This window comes from Oncorhynchus kisutch, linkage group LG11 (genome assembly GCF_002021735.2).
Source record: "Oncorhynchus kisutch isolate 150728-3 linkage group LG11, Okis_V2, whole genome shotgun sequence".
Classification (NCBI taxonomy): Eukaryota; Metazoa; Chordata; class Actinopteri; order Salmoniformes; family Salmonidae; genus Oncorhynchus; species Oncorhynchus kisutch.
Genome location: NC_034184.2, coordinates 42,097,714 through 42,117,879, shown reverse-complemented (window position 1 = coordinate 42,117,879; position 20,166 = coordinate 42,097,714). Strand labels below are relative to the sequence as shown.

Genomic DNA, 20,166 nt, shown 5'->3' with positions numbered 1-20,166 from the left:
CAAGTACATTAAAACCAAATACTTTTAGACTTTTACTCAAATAGTATTTTACTGGGTGACTTTCCCTTTTATTTTTTCAACTTTTGCCTCTTTCACCCCAATTTTTTGATAACCACTTGGTAGTTAGTCTTTTCCCATCACTGCAGCTCCCGTACGGGCTCGGGAGAGGCGAAGGTCGACAGCCATGCGTCCCCCGAAACACGACCCGTACAACTGGCAACTGAGGTCAACTAGCAAGTCCCCGGCCCATCACAAGGAGTCACTAGAGTGCGATGGGACAAGGACATCCCGGCTGGTCAAACCCTCCCCTAACCCGGACGACGTTGGGCTAATTGTATGCCGCCTCATGGGTCTCCCAGTCACAGCCGGCTGTGTCACAGCCTGGGATCGAACCCGGGTCTATAGTGATACCTCAAGCACTGCGATGCAATGCCTTAGACTGCGATGCAGCACCCTAGACCGATGCGCCACTCGGGAGGCCCGTTACTTTCACTTGAGTAACTTTCTAGTAAGGTATCTACACTTTTACTCAAGTATGACAATTGGGTACTTTTACCACCACTGACGAAGTCATTCAGGTGGGTATATACACTTTTGTACAATGTGTGTGCCTTAACCTTGTATTGTGCTATCTACATGCATTTACTGTCGTTTCGCTGTTGATAATTCAGATGGATTTTGGGTGATTAGGTCTGGCTCGCAGTCGGCGTTCCAATTCATCCCAGAGGTGTTCGATGGGGTTGAGGTCAGGGCTCTGCACAGGCCAATCAAATTCTTCCACATCGATTTCGACAAACCATTTCTGTATGGACCTTGCTTTGTGCACGGGGGCATTGTCATGCTGAAACTGGAAAGGGCCTTACCCAAACTGTTGTCACAAAGTTGGAAGCACAGAATTTTCTAGAATGTCATTGTGTGCTGTAGCATTAATATTTCCCTACACCTTAAGTGGTGTAGCCCGAACCATAAAAAACAGCCCCTGTTTATTTTATTCCTCCTCCACCAAACTTTACAATTGGCACTATGCATTCGTGCAGGTAGTGTTCTCCTGGCATCCGCCAAACCCAGATTAATCCTTCGGATGGTGAAGCGTGATTCATCACTCCAGAGAACGCGTTTCCACTGCCCTCAGAGTCCAATGGTGCAAGCTTTACACCACTCCAGCCGACGCTTGGCATTGCACATGGTGATTTTAGGCTTGTGTGCGGCTGCTCGGCCATGAAAACCCATTTCCTTAAGTTCACAACAAACAGTTATTGTGCTTCCAGAGGCAGTTTGGAAAGGAGATACCTAGTCAGTTGTACAATTTAATGCCTTCCACATTTAACCCAATCCCTCTGAATTAGAGAGGTGTGGGACGCTGACTTAATCGACATCCACGTCTTCGGGCGCCCGGGGAACAACTGCCTTGCTCAGAGGCAGAACGACAGATTTTTACCTTGTCAGCTCTGGGATTCGATCCAGCAACCTTTCGGTTACAGGCCCAACGCTCTAACCACTAGGCTACCTGCCACCCTTGGAAACCCATTTCATGAAGCTCCCGACTAACAGTTATTGTGCTGACATTCCTTCCAGAGGCAGTTTGGAACTCGGTAGTGATTGTTGCAACCGAGGACAGGTGATTTTTACACTTCAGCACTCTGCAATTCCGTTCTGTGAGCTTGTGTGGCCTACCACTTCGCGGCTTAGCCGTTGTTGCTCTTAGACGTTCTACTTCACAATAACAGCACTTACAGTTGCCTGGAGCAGCTCTAGCAGGGCTGAAATTTGACAAACTGACTTGTTGAAAAGGTGGCATCCTATGACAGTGCCACGTTGAAAGTCATTGAGCTCTTCAGTAAGGCCATTCTACTGCAAATGTTTGTCTATGGAGATTGCGTGGTTGTGTGCTTTATTTATGGTTGTGTGCTTGATGGCAGAAATAGTCGAATCCACTCATTTGAAGGGGTGTCCACTTTAGAGGCATGGCTGATTGTTTAGAGCCGATTTCAAGTTTTCATAACAATCGGTTATTGGCATTTTTGGATGCCGATTATGGCCGATTACATTGCAATTCACGAGGAGACTGCGTAGCAGGCTGACCACCTGTTATGTGAGTGCAGCAAAGAGCCAAGGTAAGTTGCTAGCTAGCATTAAACTTATCTTATAAAAAACAATCAATCTTAACATAATCACTAGTTAACTACACATGGTTGATGATATTACTAGTTTAACTAGCGTGTCCTGCGCTGCATATAATCAATGCGGTTCCTGTTAATTTATCATCGAACCACAGCCTACTTCGCCAAACGGGTGATGATTTAACAAAAGCACATTGGCGAAAAAAAGCACAATCGTTGCACCAATGAAGCTAACCATAAACATCAATGCCTTTCTTCAAATCAATATACAGAAGAATAGTTTTTAAACCTGCATATTTAGTTAAAAGAAATTCATGTTAGCAGGCAATATTAACTAGGAAAATTATGTCACGTCTGGGTATATGCAGTAGTTTGGGTCCCTGGCTTGTTTCAAACTAATTTGCCAGAAATTTACACAATTATGACATAACATTGAAGGTTGTGCAATGTAACAGCAATATTTAGACTTAGGGTTGTCACGTGTTCGATAAAATACGGAATGATTCCGTATTTCACTGAAAGAATAAATGTTTTGTTTTCGAAATGATAGTTAACGGATTTGAACATATTGACCTAAGGATCGTATTTGTGTGTGTTTATTATAATTAAGTCTATGATTTGATATTTGATAGAGCAGTCTGACTGAGCGGTGGTAGGCAGCAGCAGGCTCGTAAGCATTCATTCAAACAGCACTTTCCTGCGTTTGCCAGCAGCTCTTCGCAATGCTTGAAGCACAGTGCTGTTTATGATTTCAAGCCTATCAACTCCCGAGATTAGGCTGGCAATACTATAGTGCCTATAAGAACATCCAATAGTCAAAGGTATATGAAATACAAATGGTATAGAGAGAAATAGTCCTATAATTCCAATAACTACAACCTAAAACTTCTCAACTGGGAATATTGAAGACTCATGTTAAAAGGAACCACCAGCTGTCATACGTTCTAGTGTTCTGTGCAAGGAACTTAAACATTAGCTTTTTTACATGGCACATATTGCACTTTTACTTTCTTCTTCAACACTGTTTTTGCATTATTTAAACCAAATTGAGCATGTTTCATTATTTATGAGACTAAATGGATTTTATTTATGTATTAAGTTAAAATAAGTGTTAATTCAGTATTGTTGTAATTGTCATTATTACAAATATACATATTTTAAAATGTTTTAAATGGCCGATTAATCGGTATCGTCTTTTTTTGGTCCTCCAATAAATCGGTATCGGCGTTGAAAAATCATAAAATCAGTCGACCTCTAGTCAACATACTTTTGTTTATATTGTGTATTGCCCAGGTAGGTGATCCTCACTCTTCTCTTCCCTCTCCCGTCAGAAAGTTATTGTTTTGACCTTGATATCTGACTACTCTCTTCAGTATCGCACCAGTCAATTCAAAGGGCTATGGTTTCCCCACTGCCTCATCACCCAGGGAAAGAGCAATAACTTTCTGCTGCAGAAGAGCTGGAAGGAGATGGGCCAGAAAGCTCCTGAACATGCCATACAGAACATTCTGGAACAAAAGAGTGCCGGCACAGCCATGAATGAGTGACTTATTCTGGTAACAGCTTGCAGATGGTTTGTTGTTCTGACATGACTTGATATTAAACCAGTGGCATATCTGAAAATGTCTTTACATTTTGCAAAATACTTTGTATATTTTTGTCATTTAATGCTAGTGTGTATCTTCGTGAAAAAATTCAGCATTTTGATACAATTTAAATAAATGTTGAAACGTAAAGATAATTCTTCACCAGCAGTACATACTGTAAGTGCTGTACGAAGATTAATTACACTTTTTTTCCTCCATCTTTGTCAAAAATGCTACACTTAACAGAAATATACTAAACATGCAACAATTTCAAAGATTTGACTGAGTTACAGTTCATATAAGGAAGTCTGTCAATTGAAATAAATAAATTAGGCCCTAATCTATGGATTTCACAACTGGGAATACAGATATGCATCTGCTGGTCACAGATACCTTAAAAAAAAGTTAGTGTGGATCAGAAAACCAGTCAGTATCTGGTGTGACCGACATTTGCCTCATGCAGCTCGACCCCTCTCCTTCGCATAGAGTTGATCAGGCTGTTGATTGTGGCCTCTGGAATGTTGTCCCACTCCTCTTCAATGGCTGTGCAAAGTCTCTGGATATTGGTCGAATCTGGAACATGCGGTCGTACACGTCGATCCAGAGCATCCCAAACATGCTCAATGGGTGACATGTCTGAGTATGTAGGCCATTAAAGAACTGGGACATTTTCAGCTTCCAGGAATTGTGTACAGATCCTTGCATTGTTGAAACATGGTGATGGCGGTGGATGAATAGCACAACAATGGGCCTCAGGATCGCGTCACGGTATCTCTGCGCATTCAAATTGCCATCGATAAAATGCAATTGTTCGTAGCTTATGCCTGCCCATAACCCCATCGGGGAATCTGTTCATGTTGACATCAGCAAACCACTAGCCCACACAACACAAGCCATCTACCACCTGCCTGGTACAACTGAAACGGGGATTCAGCCGTGAAGTGCCCACTTCTCCAGTGGCCATCGAAGGTGAGCATTTGCCGGTTACGACGTCAAACTGCAGTCAGGTCAAGACAAGCATGCAGATGAGCTTCCCTGAGATGGTTTCTGATAGTTTGTTCAGAAATCCTTTGGTTGTGCAAATGAACAGTTTCGTCAGCTGTCCGGGTGGCAGGTCTTAGATGACCTTGCAGATGATGCCTTGGAGGTCCTGGACTGGCATGGTTACATTTGAGGCTGGTACTGCAAAATTCTAAAACATTGAAGGCAGCTTATGGTAGAGAAATGAACAGTCAGCTCCGGTCATTCCTGCAGTCAACATGCCAATTGCACGCTCCCTCAAAACTTGACAGCTGCGGCAATGCGTTGACAAAATGGCACATTTGTGGCCTTTTGTCCACAGCACAAGGTGCACTTGAGTGATAAGCTTCTTGATATGCCATACCTGTCAGGTGGATGGATTATCTTGGCAAAGGACAAATGCTCATTAACAGGGATGTAAACATGTGCACATTGAGAAATAAGCATGTATAGAACATTCCTGGCATATTTTATTTCAGCTCATGGAAACTGTTTTTTGTTCAGTGTATTTCAAATTTCCTTCCGTAGCAATGAAAGCCAATAATGAATTACTGTACACCAGTCCTCACCCCCCCCCCCCCCCCCCCCCGTGACATTTTTCCTATAATGTCACTAACAAAATGTAGCTACTAAAGTTCTTACAGTCACCTACTTGCTTGTTTACCGGGTTATAGCAAATCACAGGATTTAAAAACAGATTTCAAAAGAGTGCTTTATTATAGTACATTTCAAATATTAGAAGGCTTTAGTTGGTCCGTTTTCATTTATAACACGTAGTACATGTCAATGTCAAACACGTCGGATCAGGATCACAGAATTCATCGGCTGATGGCCATCTGCTCAATATGGCAATACATACAGATAATCTTGACATAGGGTTGTTCAGCATCATTTGGCACATCTTAAAATACATTTAGCTTTTTCTGCTGCAAATTTTAACAAAATGTAAACATGGCATTCAAATTCCACTGGCAAGTTTAGCTAGAGTGAAAATGGTGTTTAACGCTGAGCATAATAAAAGTATCTTTCTCAGCGCGCCGCCCCCCCCCCCAGGAACAAAATACATTCATACTCCCTTTAACCTGTAAAGACCAATAAATATTATTCATTAAATAAACAGAACTGAATTATCAGCAAGACAACAAATATATGCATGTCAAGATACCAAGTCTGTTTCCAGCTACTTAAAAACAAAGCTCAACATTCCCTTTCTAAAAAACAACTTTAGAATGAGGTGGGACAAAAATACCTGACATTTTCACAGCAGAACAGGCTTTTCTTTTAATTAGGAATTCTTTTCAGGATACACAGCATTCTCACCAGAAAGTGACAGTGAAACCAAAAACCACTCCTGTGATGCATCAGAAAAAAGCAACATGGCATTGCTTGCATCCTAAGAGCACAAAAATAAACTAGTCATCTCTAGTGCAAAAAAATCTAATAATTGTGCAGTGAGAGACCATGGGAAAGTTGGACTTTTCCGGCACTATTCCAGCTGCCATCATACGATCAAATAAATACATTTACATGAACACCCGACAAGTAGCTGCTTTCAGGAAGATTCCTTTGAGTTAGAACACAACTACACCATTTAAAGTGACCAAATATCTCACAGGGTGAGTTTTGGAAACCAGTTCAGAGAAACCAAAGGCCCACACCTACGAGACAGTCATAGTGAAATATGCTGGTGTTGGCTAATCCAAGGTAATGAGAAATGCCAAATATTGGGGTTGGGTATGGGCGTACCAGCTGCCAGCCCTCTTATTGGTCCATTGACAAGCTCAGAAGAGAACCATGAAAATGTGTATGAAAACCAGTCGCACCAGCCTGAACAGAAACTCGCAGGGGGTGCCATTACATGTGCCTTTTGAAAAGCACAGATCGGAACTATGATACAACGAGCAACATCTTCATGAAAACATTTCTGTAAACACTTCAGACAGTAGAGGTCACTTGACAGGTTCAGGAAAATAGTTCACTGCTGGTAAACTAATGGCATAAGGTGTATAGGGAATGGATACTTATCGCTGCCATTGTCGTGAAAAGCTTAAAACTGGGCCCCGTCAGGCAACGTAGCAATCCCTCACCCCACAAATTAGTCCATCTTGGAGCTCTTGCCACCTTTGCCTTTCATGTAGGTCTGGTAGAAGAAGGAGGAGAAGAGGAGCAGGTAGCTGAGGTACATGAGGGAGCTCCACATAATGTTGTTCAGGTAGGAGTGGCAGTCCCCCTCCTGCATCCAGTGGTAGACCAGCCAACTGACCGTCAGCCCCATGGCCATCTGAGCGATCTGGAAGGTGGTGATGACCACGGCAAAGGGGCGTGGCACCCGGTAGCCGGCTGCCCGCACCGCGTAGTAGCTATACATGAGTGCGTGAACAGAGTAGTTCATGGTCATGAACCAGCCGCCTCCAGCCACTTGATCCTTGTAGGAGTACCAGGAGTAGAGCAGCACGGTAATGTGGTGGTACCAGTGCAGGAAGATCAGCCGCTGCTTACGGAGCACAATGAATGCCGTGTCGCCTGTGGAGGTCATTGAGAGGACACATCAGGACCGACAAAGTTATGGTCCCAGACATGCAGACGCACTTAAACATTTACTGCACATCTTCGACTAAGTTATATGGTTTGTCATAAATTAGACACTCATGGTAGGAGTGGACAAATTGCCAAGTTCAGACAAACGACTGGCAGTTCCATCCCCGGTTCTTACCCAGTTCAGGGGCTTTGCTCAGGACAAAGGCATAGGCCCAGAACTTGCTCACTGGTCCATTGTAGAAGCTCTGGTCACATATAGACTGTCTGAAACCGCTGGTTGAGAGGATATACAGCATGTACCATCCTGTTCGAATTGCTCCAATGATACTGCAATTAAAATAAAGTTAAGCATTGCACTAGTGGGCAAAAGCAATACTAAAAGTTACACTAGCAGGCTTGTAACATCGTGTGCATGTCTAGTCAATCTATTCGTTGAGAATGCTGAAACATCAAGCCATGGCTGAGTCGGTGCCACATGTTCATATGTGCCAAAATCACGATGAAACAAGTTAGCTTGCAAAAATCAGCAGGCTATGGTTTGAAATAGGCTTGTTGTAATTCCATCTTTATTTGTATGATTTAGCTTTAATGCAGTCATTGGTGTGCTTATCAATGCACAAGCACCTTTTACACCCCCCCCCCCCCCCACACCTATCAATTAAGTTATTATATTAAGTCATCCACAACTTTCGCTGTGTGAAGTTAATGCATTTTTGTCATTAGTAATGTTCAAATAAAATAAATAGCAACCATTCCTCAAATGAAGGGGATGATGCAACATTTACAATGAGGGAACCTGATGTCTTTGGTCCGCAACTCATAGCACAGACACTTCATTCAGGATAAATGGAGTAAGCACCCCCCCCCCCCCCCCCCCCCCGAGTTACCTGAGTTACCTAAGTTCTGAAGGATTTGTTGCCAAATATACCTGGCTAAAGAGTTGAGCCATTTGTGAATCCGGTGTTCCCCGAGTTGAACTCTGAGTTCACTAAAGTTACATCACTAACTCCTTAAACCACATATGTAGTATAGGGCTTCCTGACAGCATGTCACTAGGGCAGGGTTCCACAAGCCCGTTCCTGAAGCGCTACCCTCCTGTAGATTTTAACTAATCCGATTCCTTTTATCAACCAGCTAATTATTAGAATCAGGTGCACTAAATTAGGGTTGGAGTGAAAAACCTACAGGATAGAAGCACTCCAGGAAAATGGTTGAGAGCCTTGCACTAGGAAGATATATGTAGTAAGGTCAAGTTGGCATCTAGGAAACTGCCCTTACAAAGCAGTGCACATGTACAGTATGCTTAGTTCCACCACGTGAAAAGATGCTGCATGAGGGTGCTTTCTGCACAAAACAATTCTTCATTTCAGCACAAAGAGTGATCTTAAAACAGTAGGAGTAAGAATTTTAAACACTTAAATGATTATGACAAGCCATCTTTCTACCATCAGGATTGTTAACGGATGGATGCATAATGAAAGTGACTTGTTAGATGTAAAGAACAAACAAAAAAATACTAAGTTCACAATATAGATTTAAAGCGTAGGGTATTTCAGTTTCCAGAGACATGACAAGATTACTGTTGGCAAACAGACCGTGTACATCTTCCATTCACTCAAATGTCAGAGGTAAATGTGGGTGTTCTGTGTTAACTCACCTGAAGATGGCCAGGCTGAGTGACCACAGCACCAGTGGTCTGCGCAGACTAAGTTTAGGCCTCTCTTTCATGAAATGTTGGCCTCCAAAGACCAGCGCTGCATACAAGCCACAGAACAAAAAAGCCTTACTCCTGGTGAGAGAGAAACATGTCAGTAAGTTTCCTTCGATTGTGCCCATGGCAAGGTTACTCAGCTGCAATGCATTTCAGTGATTGAGCACACCCTAGGACTTTAATGAAGTGATGTTTTTACATTCACTATTACTCATGCTGAAGGTATTTAACATGGCACACCCAGTTTACTATGGTGATATGTGAAATTTATTGACTAAAGCAATCAGCCCTAGCCACTTCCGTTGATAGTAGCTGGCTTGAAATGAAATGTTACATTTGTACAAAATCTTTTCCCATGCTGTTTGGCTGACTTCTTTACTAGCCATCCAGAGTAAACCACTACTAGAGGTGGATATTCTAATTTCAAAAGCAACAGAACAACGTGGCTGTTATTTGAGTAATAAGGTGGTAAAGAAATTTGTATAATATAGTTGGCTTCAACCTTAGGCTGTCAGAATTGACGTCACACCTGACGCTCTTCAATTTGAAGTGATCAAGGGCAACACCTGACCCTGACTCAGCTGTCCTGTTCGACCACACGAACAAAGTGATTATCATTATTTTGAAACCAAACAAATGTTATAAACATACCAGTTTTCTTGCATCCATTCGATAGCGCCTCGCTCGTCAAATTGCTGCTCGAAACCATATTGAGAAAGTGGCACTTGATTATATTCAGTCTCATTCATTTTCGGTCTTGCTCTCTCTAAACTAGGCTATGTATAATTTATTCTCTATGATTTAAAATCCCAGTAGATAGGAGGCTACCTAGTGATGTTAGATTAATCATAAACGCGCACATGCGTCCTCTCCACCACTACTCTACTCACACCTGATTTCATTTACGCACAAATAACACCTTTATTATATACGGGCGTGGACTATGATGGGATTCTGCCCTGCCCTCTCTCCTCCCACTGTGGGAGGATACTTGGGGAATTTTGGTTTCGAACAGGGTCGTTATAAAATGCTTAACCAAAGGAAAACTCACAGAACTAACAGTAGGCATATAATTTATTATTTAGGTATGCTAACTTTGCAGGTTACACATTATTACATTGTAGCTGCGAAAATGCCGACGCACGTGGCAGACAGACAATTGTGCTGCAGATAACAGGTTGCCAGATTTGGTCAGATTGATCTGAATGTGTCTTAAGGCTTTGACCCCCACATTGCAAAATCATAACCTGGCAACTCCGCCGAATTTGAAAAGAATCCTTGAGCACACAATTTGATTGATGTCATAAATAGTGAGGACGGTTGGTTACCATGCCAATGGGCAAGCTGGGTACATAAAATAGCTCCAGAATGTTCAGTTTCCCACACACTTAATTGTATAACACACAGCGAGTCAGCTAGTAGTTTGAGTTGTTAATGTTTACTCATTGTCTTTGAGAATTAGGCTATATTTGTCATCAAAATGTCACAGTGTGCCCACAAGGAAGGGCTGTGCAATATCAAGATTTTATGTTTGGCCTTTATTTTCTGTCTCATAAAGCCAGTTTTTGCAAAGCCAACTCCTGCAAATGTTTTTGCTTCCTCATCATCGCTGGAGCACATGACTTTGATCAACCCTTTTCAGAACAACCCCGATGTCACAACCCCAAAACGGACCCATTTTGTAAACGCATTGCTTGGACAATTTGAGAGTTTGCTGGTGAAAGGTGAGACAGGAATCCAGAAGTTAGTCTAGGCCTAGCGTTAACAGAATGAAGTCAGAGAGGCAAATGTCTAAGCTTGGGTTGTGGCAACATTTGACATTTTCCTCTGATTTCCCACAGATGGTACTTCTCCAGGTAATTTGGACCAGGTGACTCAAGGATATCCCGAACCCTACACAAATGCTAAAGACCCCCAGGGGCTTGTGAAGTCTCTAATGTCTGTTCTACAGACTTACAAGAAGCAAACAGCATCACAAGGTGATTTGCCCTTTATTCTGTTCCTACTCTTTGTTTGAATGCACAAACCTGTGTGATTTTCACAATTGCTGAATTGTAAAATCCCATTGTGAAATGGATTTTGAAATGGATTGTACATTTTGTTCCGATGCAGGCAATGATCACGTCTTCAAACTGTGGGGAAAAGCTCCAAAAACAAAGAAGAGCACCAATGAAATCAAACCCAGAGTCAACATATTGACAGACCCCACTTACTTCGAGCCACTTGTGAAAGTTAACATGATTTTGGGCCTCTTTTTCTATGGCTTCATCGTGATAGGTACAGTAGCTACATAACATTCTGCTGTCATTTTACTGCATGGAAATGTACTGTTCATCAGTTGATATTGATATAGCTTTAATGTAGATCTGCTTTGTATATTAAAATGAGCAGCAGCTGGGGTATGTTGCAGCAACAATGTTATCACGTTTGGTCTGTGCCTGGGCTTTTTTTCACCAGTGTTTATCTACGACTCTGTCCGAGTTTCCATGGAGGCCAGAAGAAGATCTGACGCTCTAGCTGATGCCAGGCTGAAGAGAAAAGAACCACCCCCTGTTGAACCACAGTCAACTTTATCCAAATGTACACTCTCTATGTTGCCTTACTCTGTGTGCCGTTAACTTGCTTGAACGTGTGATCCCTGGCTAAGTTAAGTCTACACTGACTGCAGGGTCTCACATACTGTTGTAACAATGCCCTCTTTCCTTTTAGATCGGCAGAGCATCGCTTCATTGTTTCACTTGGAAAATACATCATCCATAGCTGACGGTTTGAAGGCAAATTATCCCAAGGTTACATCATTTATTTTGAAGATATATATATATATATATTTTTTTTTTGTGAGATGCAATAGCAGTAGTCAAAACAAGCTGTACATTTTTCAAACTGTCTATGTATGTGTTTAAACTGTTAATGACTGAGTCTGTGTGTTGTATAAGTGTATTTCAAACATTATTGTTTCGTTGCTTCTGTAGGAAGAGTCTGAGTCAAACATACAATTTGCAGACTGTGCAAATGGAAAGAGTGCTGTCAGCCTTAGAGAGTGGGAGCCTCTGCCTAGTGAGTTACTGTAGATAGATCACACACTATTTTGTTACTGAGAGATTAGATGTAATTATCTTTAGGTGTATGTTTTTCAGTGCATAAAACAGTGAGGTACTGACCATAATCACACCAAACATTGTAATTAATGTAAAGCTTGTACAAATGTAAACTTGTACAGATATGCAGCACTCATATGTACAACATGAGTTATTAGATGGGCTTCATTTCTCCCTCAGATATTCAAGAGAACTCTATGCCTGCCAATCTGGCGCTGAACCCATTTGACTCCGATATAGAGGAAGTTGTATCTGCATAGGTTGTTCATGGTGAAGATTCTGCTCTATGCCTAGATTATTTATCATATCGGGTCACGTGGAGATATTACATTTATTTTGTCCGCATTTTTGTTCCAGAGTCTCAGCTGACTGATGTTTGCGTCAACTGAGGACCACGTCTTAATACCGAGTGACATTTAATGGAAGCAACAGAAATGAACTCTCCAAATAAGATAATGTTGAGACTGCCACCTTTGAAGACCGCCACTTTCTGTCTCATCACTTAGCCCAATACTTACGTTAGTAATAAACATATCTTGCATTCAAAATATAGGCCTATGTGAAAAGTAGTTTTTGGTATATATGATTAACTGCTATATTAATTTATTTATTGATTACTTATGATAATGTAAAAAGAGAATGGTAACATTAAATTAACAATGTTGTTAGTTACAAATACTATTGTGTTGTAAATGCTGTACATTATTTCCATTATTATGTTTGTTTTTAATACTGTTAATCTGCAAACATCAATATAGCAATATTATACTGTTGCTCATTTTAGGTTTCCTAGGTGTTAGGCCTCACCTTTTTCCCAAAGAGAGCTATGTCTTGTGTCCTCTGATGCTCTAATTAAACAATATTTATCCAACAGCTCCCTATTTTACCATATTATACATCACAGGAGGCTGCCCGAGGGGAGGATGGCTCATTATAATGGCTGGAATGGCATCAAACACATGGTGCAACACAAGGTGCAACCAACCTGTGCTATACACCCACTACTCTGCTATATAATTAATGATAAGTTGATAATATAAGTCAACTTGGCTGATAAGAACTAGTTACAAGTAAGCAAGATAGGCAAGCTTGGGTATGTTTTATTAAATACAAATATTTATTGAACTTTTGAGCCCATCAAGCTGATCATCCCCTTTTGGCATAGCTTTTGAATGAGCTGTAGTTTATTACGGTGTCTGTGACTTTCCTATGATGACACAGACTGCAGAGCAACAGAACCTACCCAGTTAAACAATGTAGTTAACCTGGTTCTGTTTGATCCTAATTAACATTCTTCCAGAAGAGCCTAGTTCCTGGAAATAATTGAACTCGTCAACCTCAGGTTGTTTTCTCAGAGATAGAGAATGTCTTGTATACTGTAGGAATGCACTGACAACATGATTACAGACACAAGTGGGGATGGAAGTGAGAAATGCTGCCATCTTCTGGTGTAATCATTAGTCCAAACCTTAGCAAATAATTGCATTTTGCAACAAAAACGAGAGTTTCTATTGGTCAGATTCAGGTAGGTCCCGTTGGCTCTGTTTGGTTCCTATTGAATAGAAAATAATTTGTGATGAGATGAAAAGGTATTGTGGGTTGGATATATATAGGCCTAGCATTTAAAAAAAAATCTGGTTTAGGAGAGGAAGAATTAAAAATAGTCCACATTTACAGGCTGGAATAGGCTCCCTACGGTGTGATTTCTAATCTGCAGGGCTTGTGGGCTGGGTGAGAGTCGACCTCTGTGTGCAGCAGAACCCACCATATACATTCCCACTTTTCAAACAGGGCTGAGGTGTGGGTGGTTTGTTCAGGGAGACCTATACGTGGGTGCTTTCCCTCTCCGAGCACTAAACATACTTCTGACAGGCCACAGTAAACTACACACCAGTTATTGCACATAAAGAGGATATAGAGAAATGAGGGAAGCTTTGGACAGGGCTTAGTGGGGGTTTTGTATGTGAAGTTGTGTTTGAAAAACCATGAGTTATGGGTGGCCTTGCACCTTTGCATAGTGCATATCATGGTTCACTGCTTCGCGGTTTTACTTCAGGTGAGCTCAGAGGAATAACAACAAGTATGTGGTAAGTGTGTAGTGATGAGACAGTAGAACAGGGGTCGCAGAGGGAGATTTAAGAACGATTCCTCAGTGAGTGAGGTTGTTTCCACCCAGCCACCTCAGCTCATGGTCCTCTCTCATAGCATGTCCAAAACGTAAGAATAATGCAATGTTGTTGTGGCTGTGAACAAATAACATGGAATTGCTTGAGGAATACTTACACTACACTTGGGCTCTGCAATGTCTGGATAACTATAGAGGGGGTGAGGTATAAAAATATGGTTTATTCAATGAGCAAAAACTGAATTATTACTAGTAGGCTATGTGGACAGAGTGGATGACTCATCTCAGGTTGCAGTCAAGACAAGGCAAATCAAATGTTATTGGTCACGTACACATGGTTAGCAGATGTTATTGTGAGCATAGCGAAATGCTTGTGCTTCTAGTTCCGACGGTGCAGTAATATCTAACAAGTAATCTAACAATTCCACAACAACTACTTAATACAAACAAATCTAAGTAAAGGGAAGGAAAAATAATATATACATATAAATATATGGATGAGCGATGACCGAGTGGCATAGGCAAGATGAAATAGATGGTACAAAAGTACAGTATATACAGTGGCAAGAAAAAAGTATGTGAACCCTTTGGAATTATATGGATTTCTGAATAAATTGGTCATATAATTAGATTTGATCTTCATCTAAGTTACAATAACAGACAAACAGTCTCATTAAACTAATAACACACAATTTATTGTATTTTTCTTGTTCATATTGAATGCATAATTTAAACATTCACAGTGTAGGTTGGAAAAAGTATGTGAACCCCTAGGTTAATGACTTGGAGTCAGGAGTCAGCTAACCTGGAGTACAATCATTGAGACGAGATTGGAGATGTTGGTTAGAGCTGCCGTGCCCTATAAAAAACACTCAAAAAAATTGAGTTTTCTATTCACAAGAAGCATTGCCTGATGTGAACCATGCCTCGAACAAAATAGATCTCAGAAGACCCAAGATTAAGAATTGTTGACTTGCATTAAGCTGGAAAGGGTTACAAAAGAATCCCTAAAAGCCTTGATGTTCATCAGTCCACGGTAAGACATATTGTCTACAAATGGAGAAAGTTCAGCACTGTTGCTACTCTTCCTAGGAGTGGCCGTCCTGCAAAGATGACTGCAAGAGCACAGCTCAGAATGCTCAATGATGTTAAGAAGAATCTTAGAGTGTCAGCTAAAGACTTAAAGAAATCTCTGGAACATGCTAACTTCTCTGTTGATGAGTCTACGACAAGTGAAACACTAAACAAGAATGATGTTCATGGGAGGACACCACAGAAGAAGCCACTGCTGTCCAAAAAAACAATGTTGCACGTCTGAAGTGGACAGATTAAACTAAAGTTGAGTTGTTTGGAAGGAACACACAACACTATATCTGGAGAAAAAAGGCACAGCACACCAACATCAAAACCTCATCCCAACTGTAAAGTATGGTGAAGGGAGCATCATGGTTTGGAGCTGCTTTGCTGCCTCAGGGCCTGGACATCTTGCTAAAAGTTTGTGAGGGTTTTAGGTGACAAGGCAAATTTCTTCAGCCTTCTTCACCACACTGTCTGTGTGGGTGGACCATTTCAGTTTGTCTGTGATGTGTACGCAGAGGAACTTAAAACTTTCCACCTTCTCCACTGCTGTCCCGTCAATGTGGTTAGCGGGGTGCTCCCTCTGCTGTTTCCTGAAGTCCACTGTCATTTCCTTTGTTTTGTTGACATTGAGCGAGAAGTTGTTTTCCTGACACCACACTCTGAGTGCCCTCACCTCCTCCCTATAGGCTGTCTCGTCGTTGATGGTGATCAAGACTATGTCTGCAAACTTGATGATTGATTTGGAGGCGTGCATGACCATGCAGTCATGAGTGAACAGGGAGTACAGGAGGGGGCTGAGAACGCACCCTTGTGGAGCCCCAGTTTTGAGGATAAGTGAATTGGAGATGTTATTTCCTACCTTCACCACCTGGGGGCAGACCATCAGGATGTCCAGGACCCAGTTGCACAGGGCGGGGTTGAGACCCAAGGCCTCAAGCTTGATGATGAGCTTGGAGGGTACTATGGTGTTGAATGATGAGCTGTAGTCAATGAACAGCATTCTTACATAGGTATTCCTCTCGGCCAGATAGGATAGCGCAGTGTGCAGTGTGATGGCGATTGCATCGTCTGTGGACCTATTGGGGCGGTATGCAAATTCAAGTGGGTCTAGGGTGGCGGGTAAGGTGGAGGTGATATGATCCTTAATAGTCTCTCAAAGCACTTCATGATGACTGAAGTGAGTGACATGGGTGATAGTCATTTAGTTCAGTTACCTTTTCCTTCTTGGGTACAGGAACAATGTTGGCCATCTTGAAGCATGTGGGAACAGCAGACTGGGATAGGGAGAGATTGAATATGTCCGTAAACACACCAGCCAGATGGTCTGTGCATGCTCTGAGGATGCGGCTATGGATGCCGTCTGGGCCGTCAGCTTTGCGAGGGTTATCATGTTTAAATGTTTTACTCACGTCGGTCACGGAGAAGGAGAGGGAGAGCCCGCAGTCCTTGGTAGCGGGCCGCATCGGTGGCACTGGATTATCATCAAGGCGGGCAAAGAAGGTGTTTAGTTTGTCTGGAAGCAAGACGTGTCTGAGCCATTGAATTGCGACTCCACTTTGTCCCTGTACTCGCATTTTGCTTGTTTGATTGCCATGCGTAGGGAATAACTACAATGTTTGCATTTGGCCATATTCCCAGTCATCTTTCCATGGTTAAATACAGTGCCTTGCGAAAGTATTCGGCCCCCTTGAACTTTGCGACCTGCTCTTTCCATAGATTCTCGATTGGATTCAGGTCTGGACTTTGACTTGGCCATTCTAACACCTGGATATGTTTATTTTTGAACCATTCCATTGTAGATTTTGCTTTATGTTTTGGATCATTGTCTTGTTGGAAGACAAATCTCCTTCCCAGTCTCAGGTCTTTTGCAGACTCCATCAGGTTTTCTAGCAGAGTGGTCCTGTATTTGGCTCCATCCATCTTCCCATCAATTTTAACCATCTTCCCTGTCCCTGCTGAAGAAAAGCAGGCCCAAACCATGATGCTGCCACCACCATGTTTGACAGTGGGAATGGTGTGTTCAGGGTGATGAGCTGTGTTGCTTTTACGCCAAACATAACATTTTGCATTGTTGCCAAAAAGTTCAATTTTGGTTTCATCTGACCAGAGCACCTTCTTCCACATGTTTGGTGTGTCTCCCAGGTGGCTTGTGGCAAACTTTAAACGACACTTTTTATGGATATCTTTAAGAAATGGCTTTCTTCTTGCCACTCTTCCATAAAGGCCAGATTTGTGCAATATACGACTGATTGTTGTCCTATGGACAGAGTCTCCCACCTCAGCTGTAGATCTCTGCAGTTCATCCAGAGTGATCATGGGCCTCTTGGCTGCATCTCTGATCAGTCTTCTCCTTGTATGAGCTGAAAGTTTAGAGGGACGGCCAGGTCTTGGTAGATTTGCAGTGGTCTGATACTCCTTCCATTTCAATATTATCGCTTGCACAGTGCTCCTTGGGATGTTTAAAGCTTGGGAAATCTTTTTGTATCCAAATCCGGCTTTAAACTTCTTCACAACAGTATCTCGGACCTGCCTTGTGTGTTCCTTGTTCTTCATGATGCTCTCTGCGCTTTTAACGGACCTCTGAGACTATCACAGTGCAGGTGCATTTATACGGAGACTTGATTACACACAGGTGGATTGTATTTATCATCATTAGTCATTTAGGTCAACATTGGATCATTCAGAGATCCTCACTGAACTTCTGGAGAGAGTTTGCTGCACTGAAAGTAAAGGGGCTGAATAATTTTGCACGCCCAATTTTTCAGTTTTTGATTTGTTAAAAAAGTTTGAAATATCCAATAAATGTCGTTCCACTTCATGATTGTGTCCCACTTGTTGTTGATTCTTCACAAAAAAATACAGTTTTATATCTTTATGTTTGAAGCCTGAAATGTGGCAAAAGGTCGCAAAGTTCAAGGGGGCCGAATACTTTCGCAAGGCACTGTACGATGGTTCGCGCTTTCAGATTTGTGGAAATGCAGCCATCTATCCACGGTTTCTGGAAAGGGTAGGTTTTAATAGTCACCATTGGTACAACATCTCCAATGCACTTCCATATAAACTCACTCACCGAATCAGCGTATATAACAATCAATATTATTCTCTGAGGCTACCCAGAACACGTCCCAGTCCGCATGATCAAAACAATCTTGAAGCGTTGATTCCGATTGGTCAGACCAGCGTTGAATAGTTCTTGTCACTGGTACATTCTGTTTGAGTTTCTGTCTATAGGACGGGAGGAGCAAAATGGAGTCCTGGTCAGATTTGCTGCAAAGAGGGCGGGGGGGGGGGGGGGGGGGGCTTGTATGCATCGCGGAAGTTAGAGTAGCAGTGATCCAGTGTATTGCCGCACGAGTGCCACAATCAATATGCTGATAGAATTTAGGTAGCCTTGTTCTCAAATTTGCTTTGTTAAAATCCCCAGCTATAATAAATGTAGCTTCAGGATATATGGTTTCCAGTTTGCACAGAGTCCAGTGAAGTTCCTTGAGGGCTGTTGTGGTATCGGCTTGAGGGTGGATATACAAGGCTGTGACAATAACCGACGAGAATTCTCTTCTGAGAATATATGGTCGGCATTTGATTGTGAGGAATTCTAGGTCAGGTGAACAAAAGGACTTGAGTTCCTGTATGTTGTTATGATTACACCATGAGTCGTTAATCATGAGGCATACACCCCGCCCTTCTTCTTCCCAGAGAGATATTTATTTCGACGCATAAAGAATCCTGGTCGCTTTACCTACTCCGACGACATATCCTGAGAGAGCCATGTTTCCGTGAAACAGAGTGTTACAATCCCTGATGTCTCTCTGGAAAGCAACCATTGCCCTAATTTCGTCTACTTTGTTATCTAGAGACTGGATATTGGCGAGTAATATACTCGGAAGCGGTGGGTGGTGTCAACGCCTCCGAAGTCTGACCAGAAGGCCGCTCCTTCTACCTCGTCTGTGGCGACGTTGTTTTGGGTCGACATCTGGAATCAGATCAAATGCCCTGGGTGGTGGTGCGAACAAAGGATCCACTTCGGGAAAGTCGTATTCCTGGTCGTAATGTTGGTAAGTTGACATTGCTCTGATATCCAATAGTTCTTCCCGGCTGTATGTAATAACACTTAAGATTTTCTGGGCTAACAATATAAGAAATAATACATAAAAAAACAAAATACTGCATAGTTTCCTAAGGACTAGAAGCGAGGCGACCCTCTCTGTCGGAGCCATCTTGCCAACATACTGCAGGTGAGAGAGGATCTGTGTGTGTTGTATTTGTCTCTGTTCTATCTTTGTAAGTCACTGTTTTGATTTATCTACTTTTGTGTGGTATGTGTGAACATGTGACAATAATTGTGTGTTTCAGTGAGGTGTGGTGAGGTCGGTGAGCACTGGCTATTAGCAAAGTCAGATTTACTCACAAATAAACCTTGATTAACCCATGTTCACCATGCAAAAGTTAGCTTCAACAAGGCTGTTAACTGAATTTGACAAACAATTTTCACCCAATGTTCACCTCTGATGGCAGTAAATTCCATATCATCCAACAAAATGACACACTGTTCAACTCAGCTCAGCCACAGACCGATGTAGCATCCACAATTACAACTGATAGGTGACACTAAAAGAGCAATATATGGACACATTTCATCTGAATAATTCGCAACGCAAATTCGATGGCCTTTCACAATGGATTTACAATTCGGCACGCGTATAAAAAAAACACACACACACAAACACAATAATATTATGTGAAATATTATTACACGCACACATAAATAACAAATAAGGTTCTAACTACATTTCAATATCGAAATGACAGAAAATGCAGTTCAAAACGTCAAAACAGTGTCTCATCAAAATGAAATTGTAGCTCGATAAATCAAATGCATTCAAAGGGA

General features: G+C 41.9%; 2 protein-coding genes across 4 annotated transcripts; one reads left to right on the top strand and one right to left on the bottom strand.

Annotated features, from left to right (window-relative positions):
- Positions 1-5,420: 5,420 nt before the first annotated feature.
- LOC109899666 (elongation of very long chain fatty acids protein 6-like) lies at positions 5,421-9,935 on the bottom strand. Its single transcript, XM_020495095.2, has 4 exons — positions 9,627-9,935; positions 8,922-9,053; positions 7,440-7,591; positions 5,421-7,249 (listed from the first exon to the last, which is right to left on the bottom strand). The coding sequence occupies exons 1-4, from the start codon at positions 9,722-9,724 to the stop codon at positions 6,822-6,824; spliced, it is 810 nt and encodes a 269-aa protein (XP_020350684.1). The 5' UTR covers positions 9,725-9,935; the 3' UTR covers positions 5,421-6,821.
- Positions 9,936-9,945: 10 nt separating this feature from the next.
- Positions 9,946-12,939, top strand: LOC109899665 (uncharacterized). 3 transcript variants are annotated; one of them, XM_031835817.1, is made up of 8 exons: positions 9,946-10,036; positions 10,618-10,699; positions 10,817-10,954; positions 11,088-11,252; positions 11,433-11,555; positions 11,685-11,764; positions 11,948-12,032; positions 12,431-12,939. In XM_031835817.1, the coding sequence occupies exons 3-8, from the start codon at positions 10,912-10,914 to the stop codon at positions 12,460-12,462; spliced, it is 528 nt and encodes a 175-aa protein (XP_031691677.1). In that variant the 5' UTR covers positions 9,946-10,036; positions 10,618-10,699; positions 10,817-10,911; the 3' UTR covers positions 12,463-12,939. The 3 variants fall into 3 exon arrangements, with proteins under 3 accessions (XP_031691677.1, XP_031691678.1, XP_020350681.1); XM_031835818.1 differs by having other exon boundaries at positions 9,961-10,060; XM_020495092.2 differs by lacking the exon at positions 9,946-10,036 and having other exon boundaries at positions 10,142-10,699.
- The last annotated feature ends 7,227 nt before the right edge of the window (positions 12,940-20,166 follow it).

Coding starts and splice junctions, on each gene's coding strand:
- LOC109899665 (XM_020495092.2), top strand. CDS start 10,456: ATGTCACAGTGTGCCCACAAGGAAGGGCTGTGCAATATCAAGATTTTA. Junction 10,700..10,816: donor TGAGAGTTTGCTGGTGAAAG/GTGAGACAGGAA, acceptor GATTTCCCACAG/ATGGTACTTCTCCAGGTAAT. Junction 12,033..12,430: donor AGAGTGGGAGCCTCTGCCTA/GTGAGTTACTGT, acceptor TTTTTGTTCCAG/AGTCTCAGCTGACTGATGTT.
- LOC109899666 (XM_020495095.2), bottom strand. CDS start 9,724: ATGAATGAGACTGAATATAATCAAGTGCCACTTTCTCAATATGGTTTC. Junction 9,054..9,626: donor GAATGGATGCAAGAAAACTG/GTATGTTTATAA, acceptor CTCTCTCACCAG/GAGTAAGGCTTTTTTGTTCT. Junction 7,592..8,921: donor CTCAGCCTGGCCATCTTCAG/GTGAGTTAACAC, acceptor TTTTAATTGCAG/TATCATTGGAGCAATTCGAA.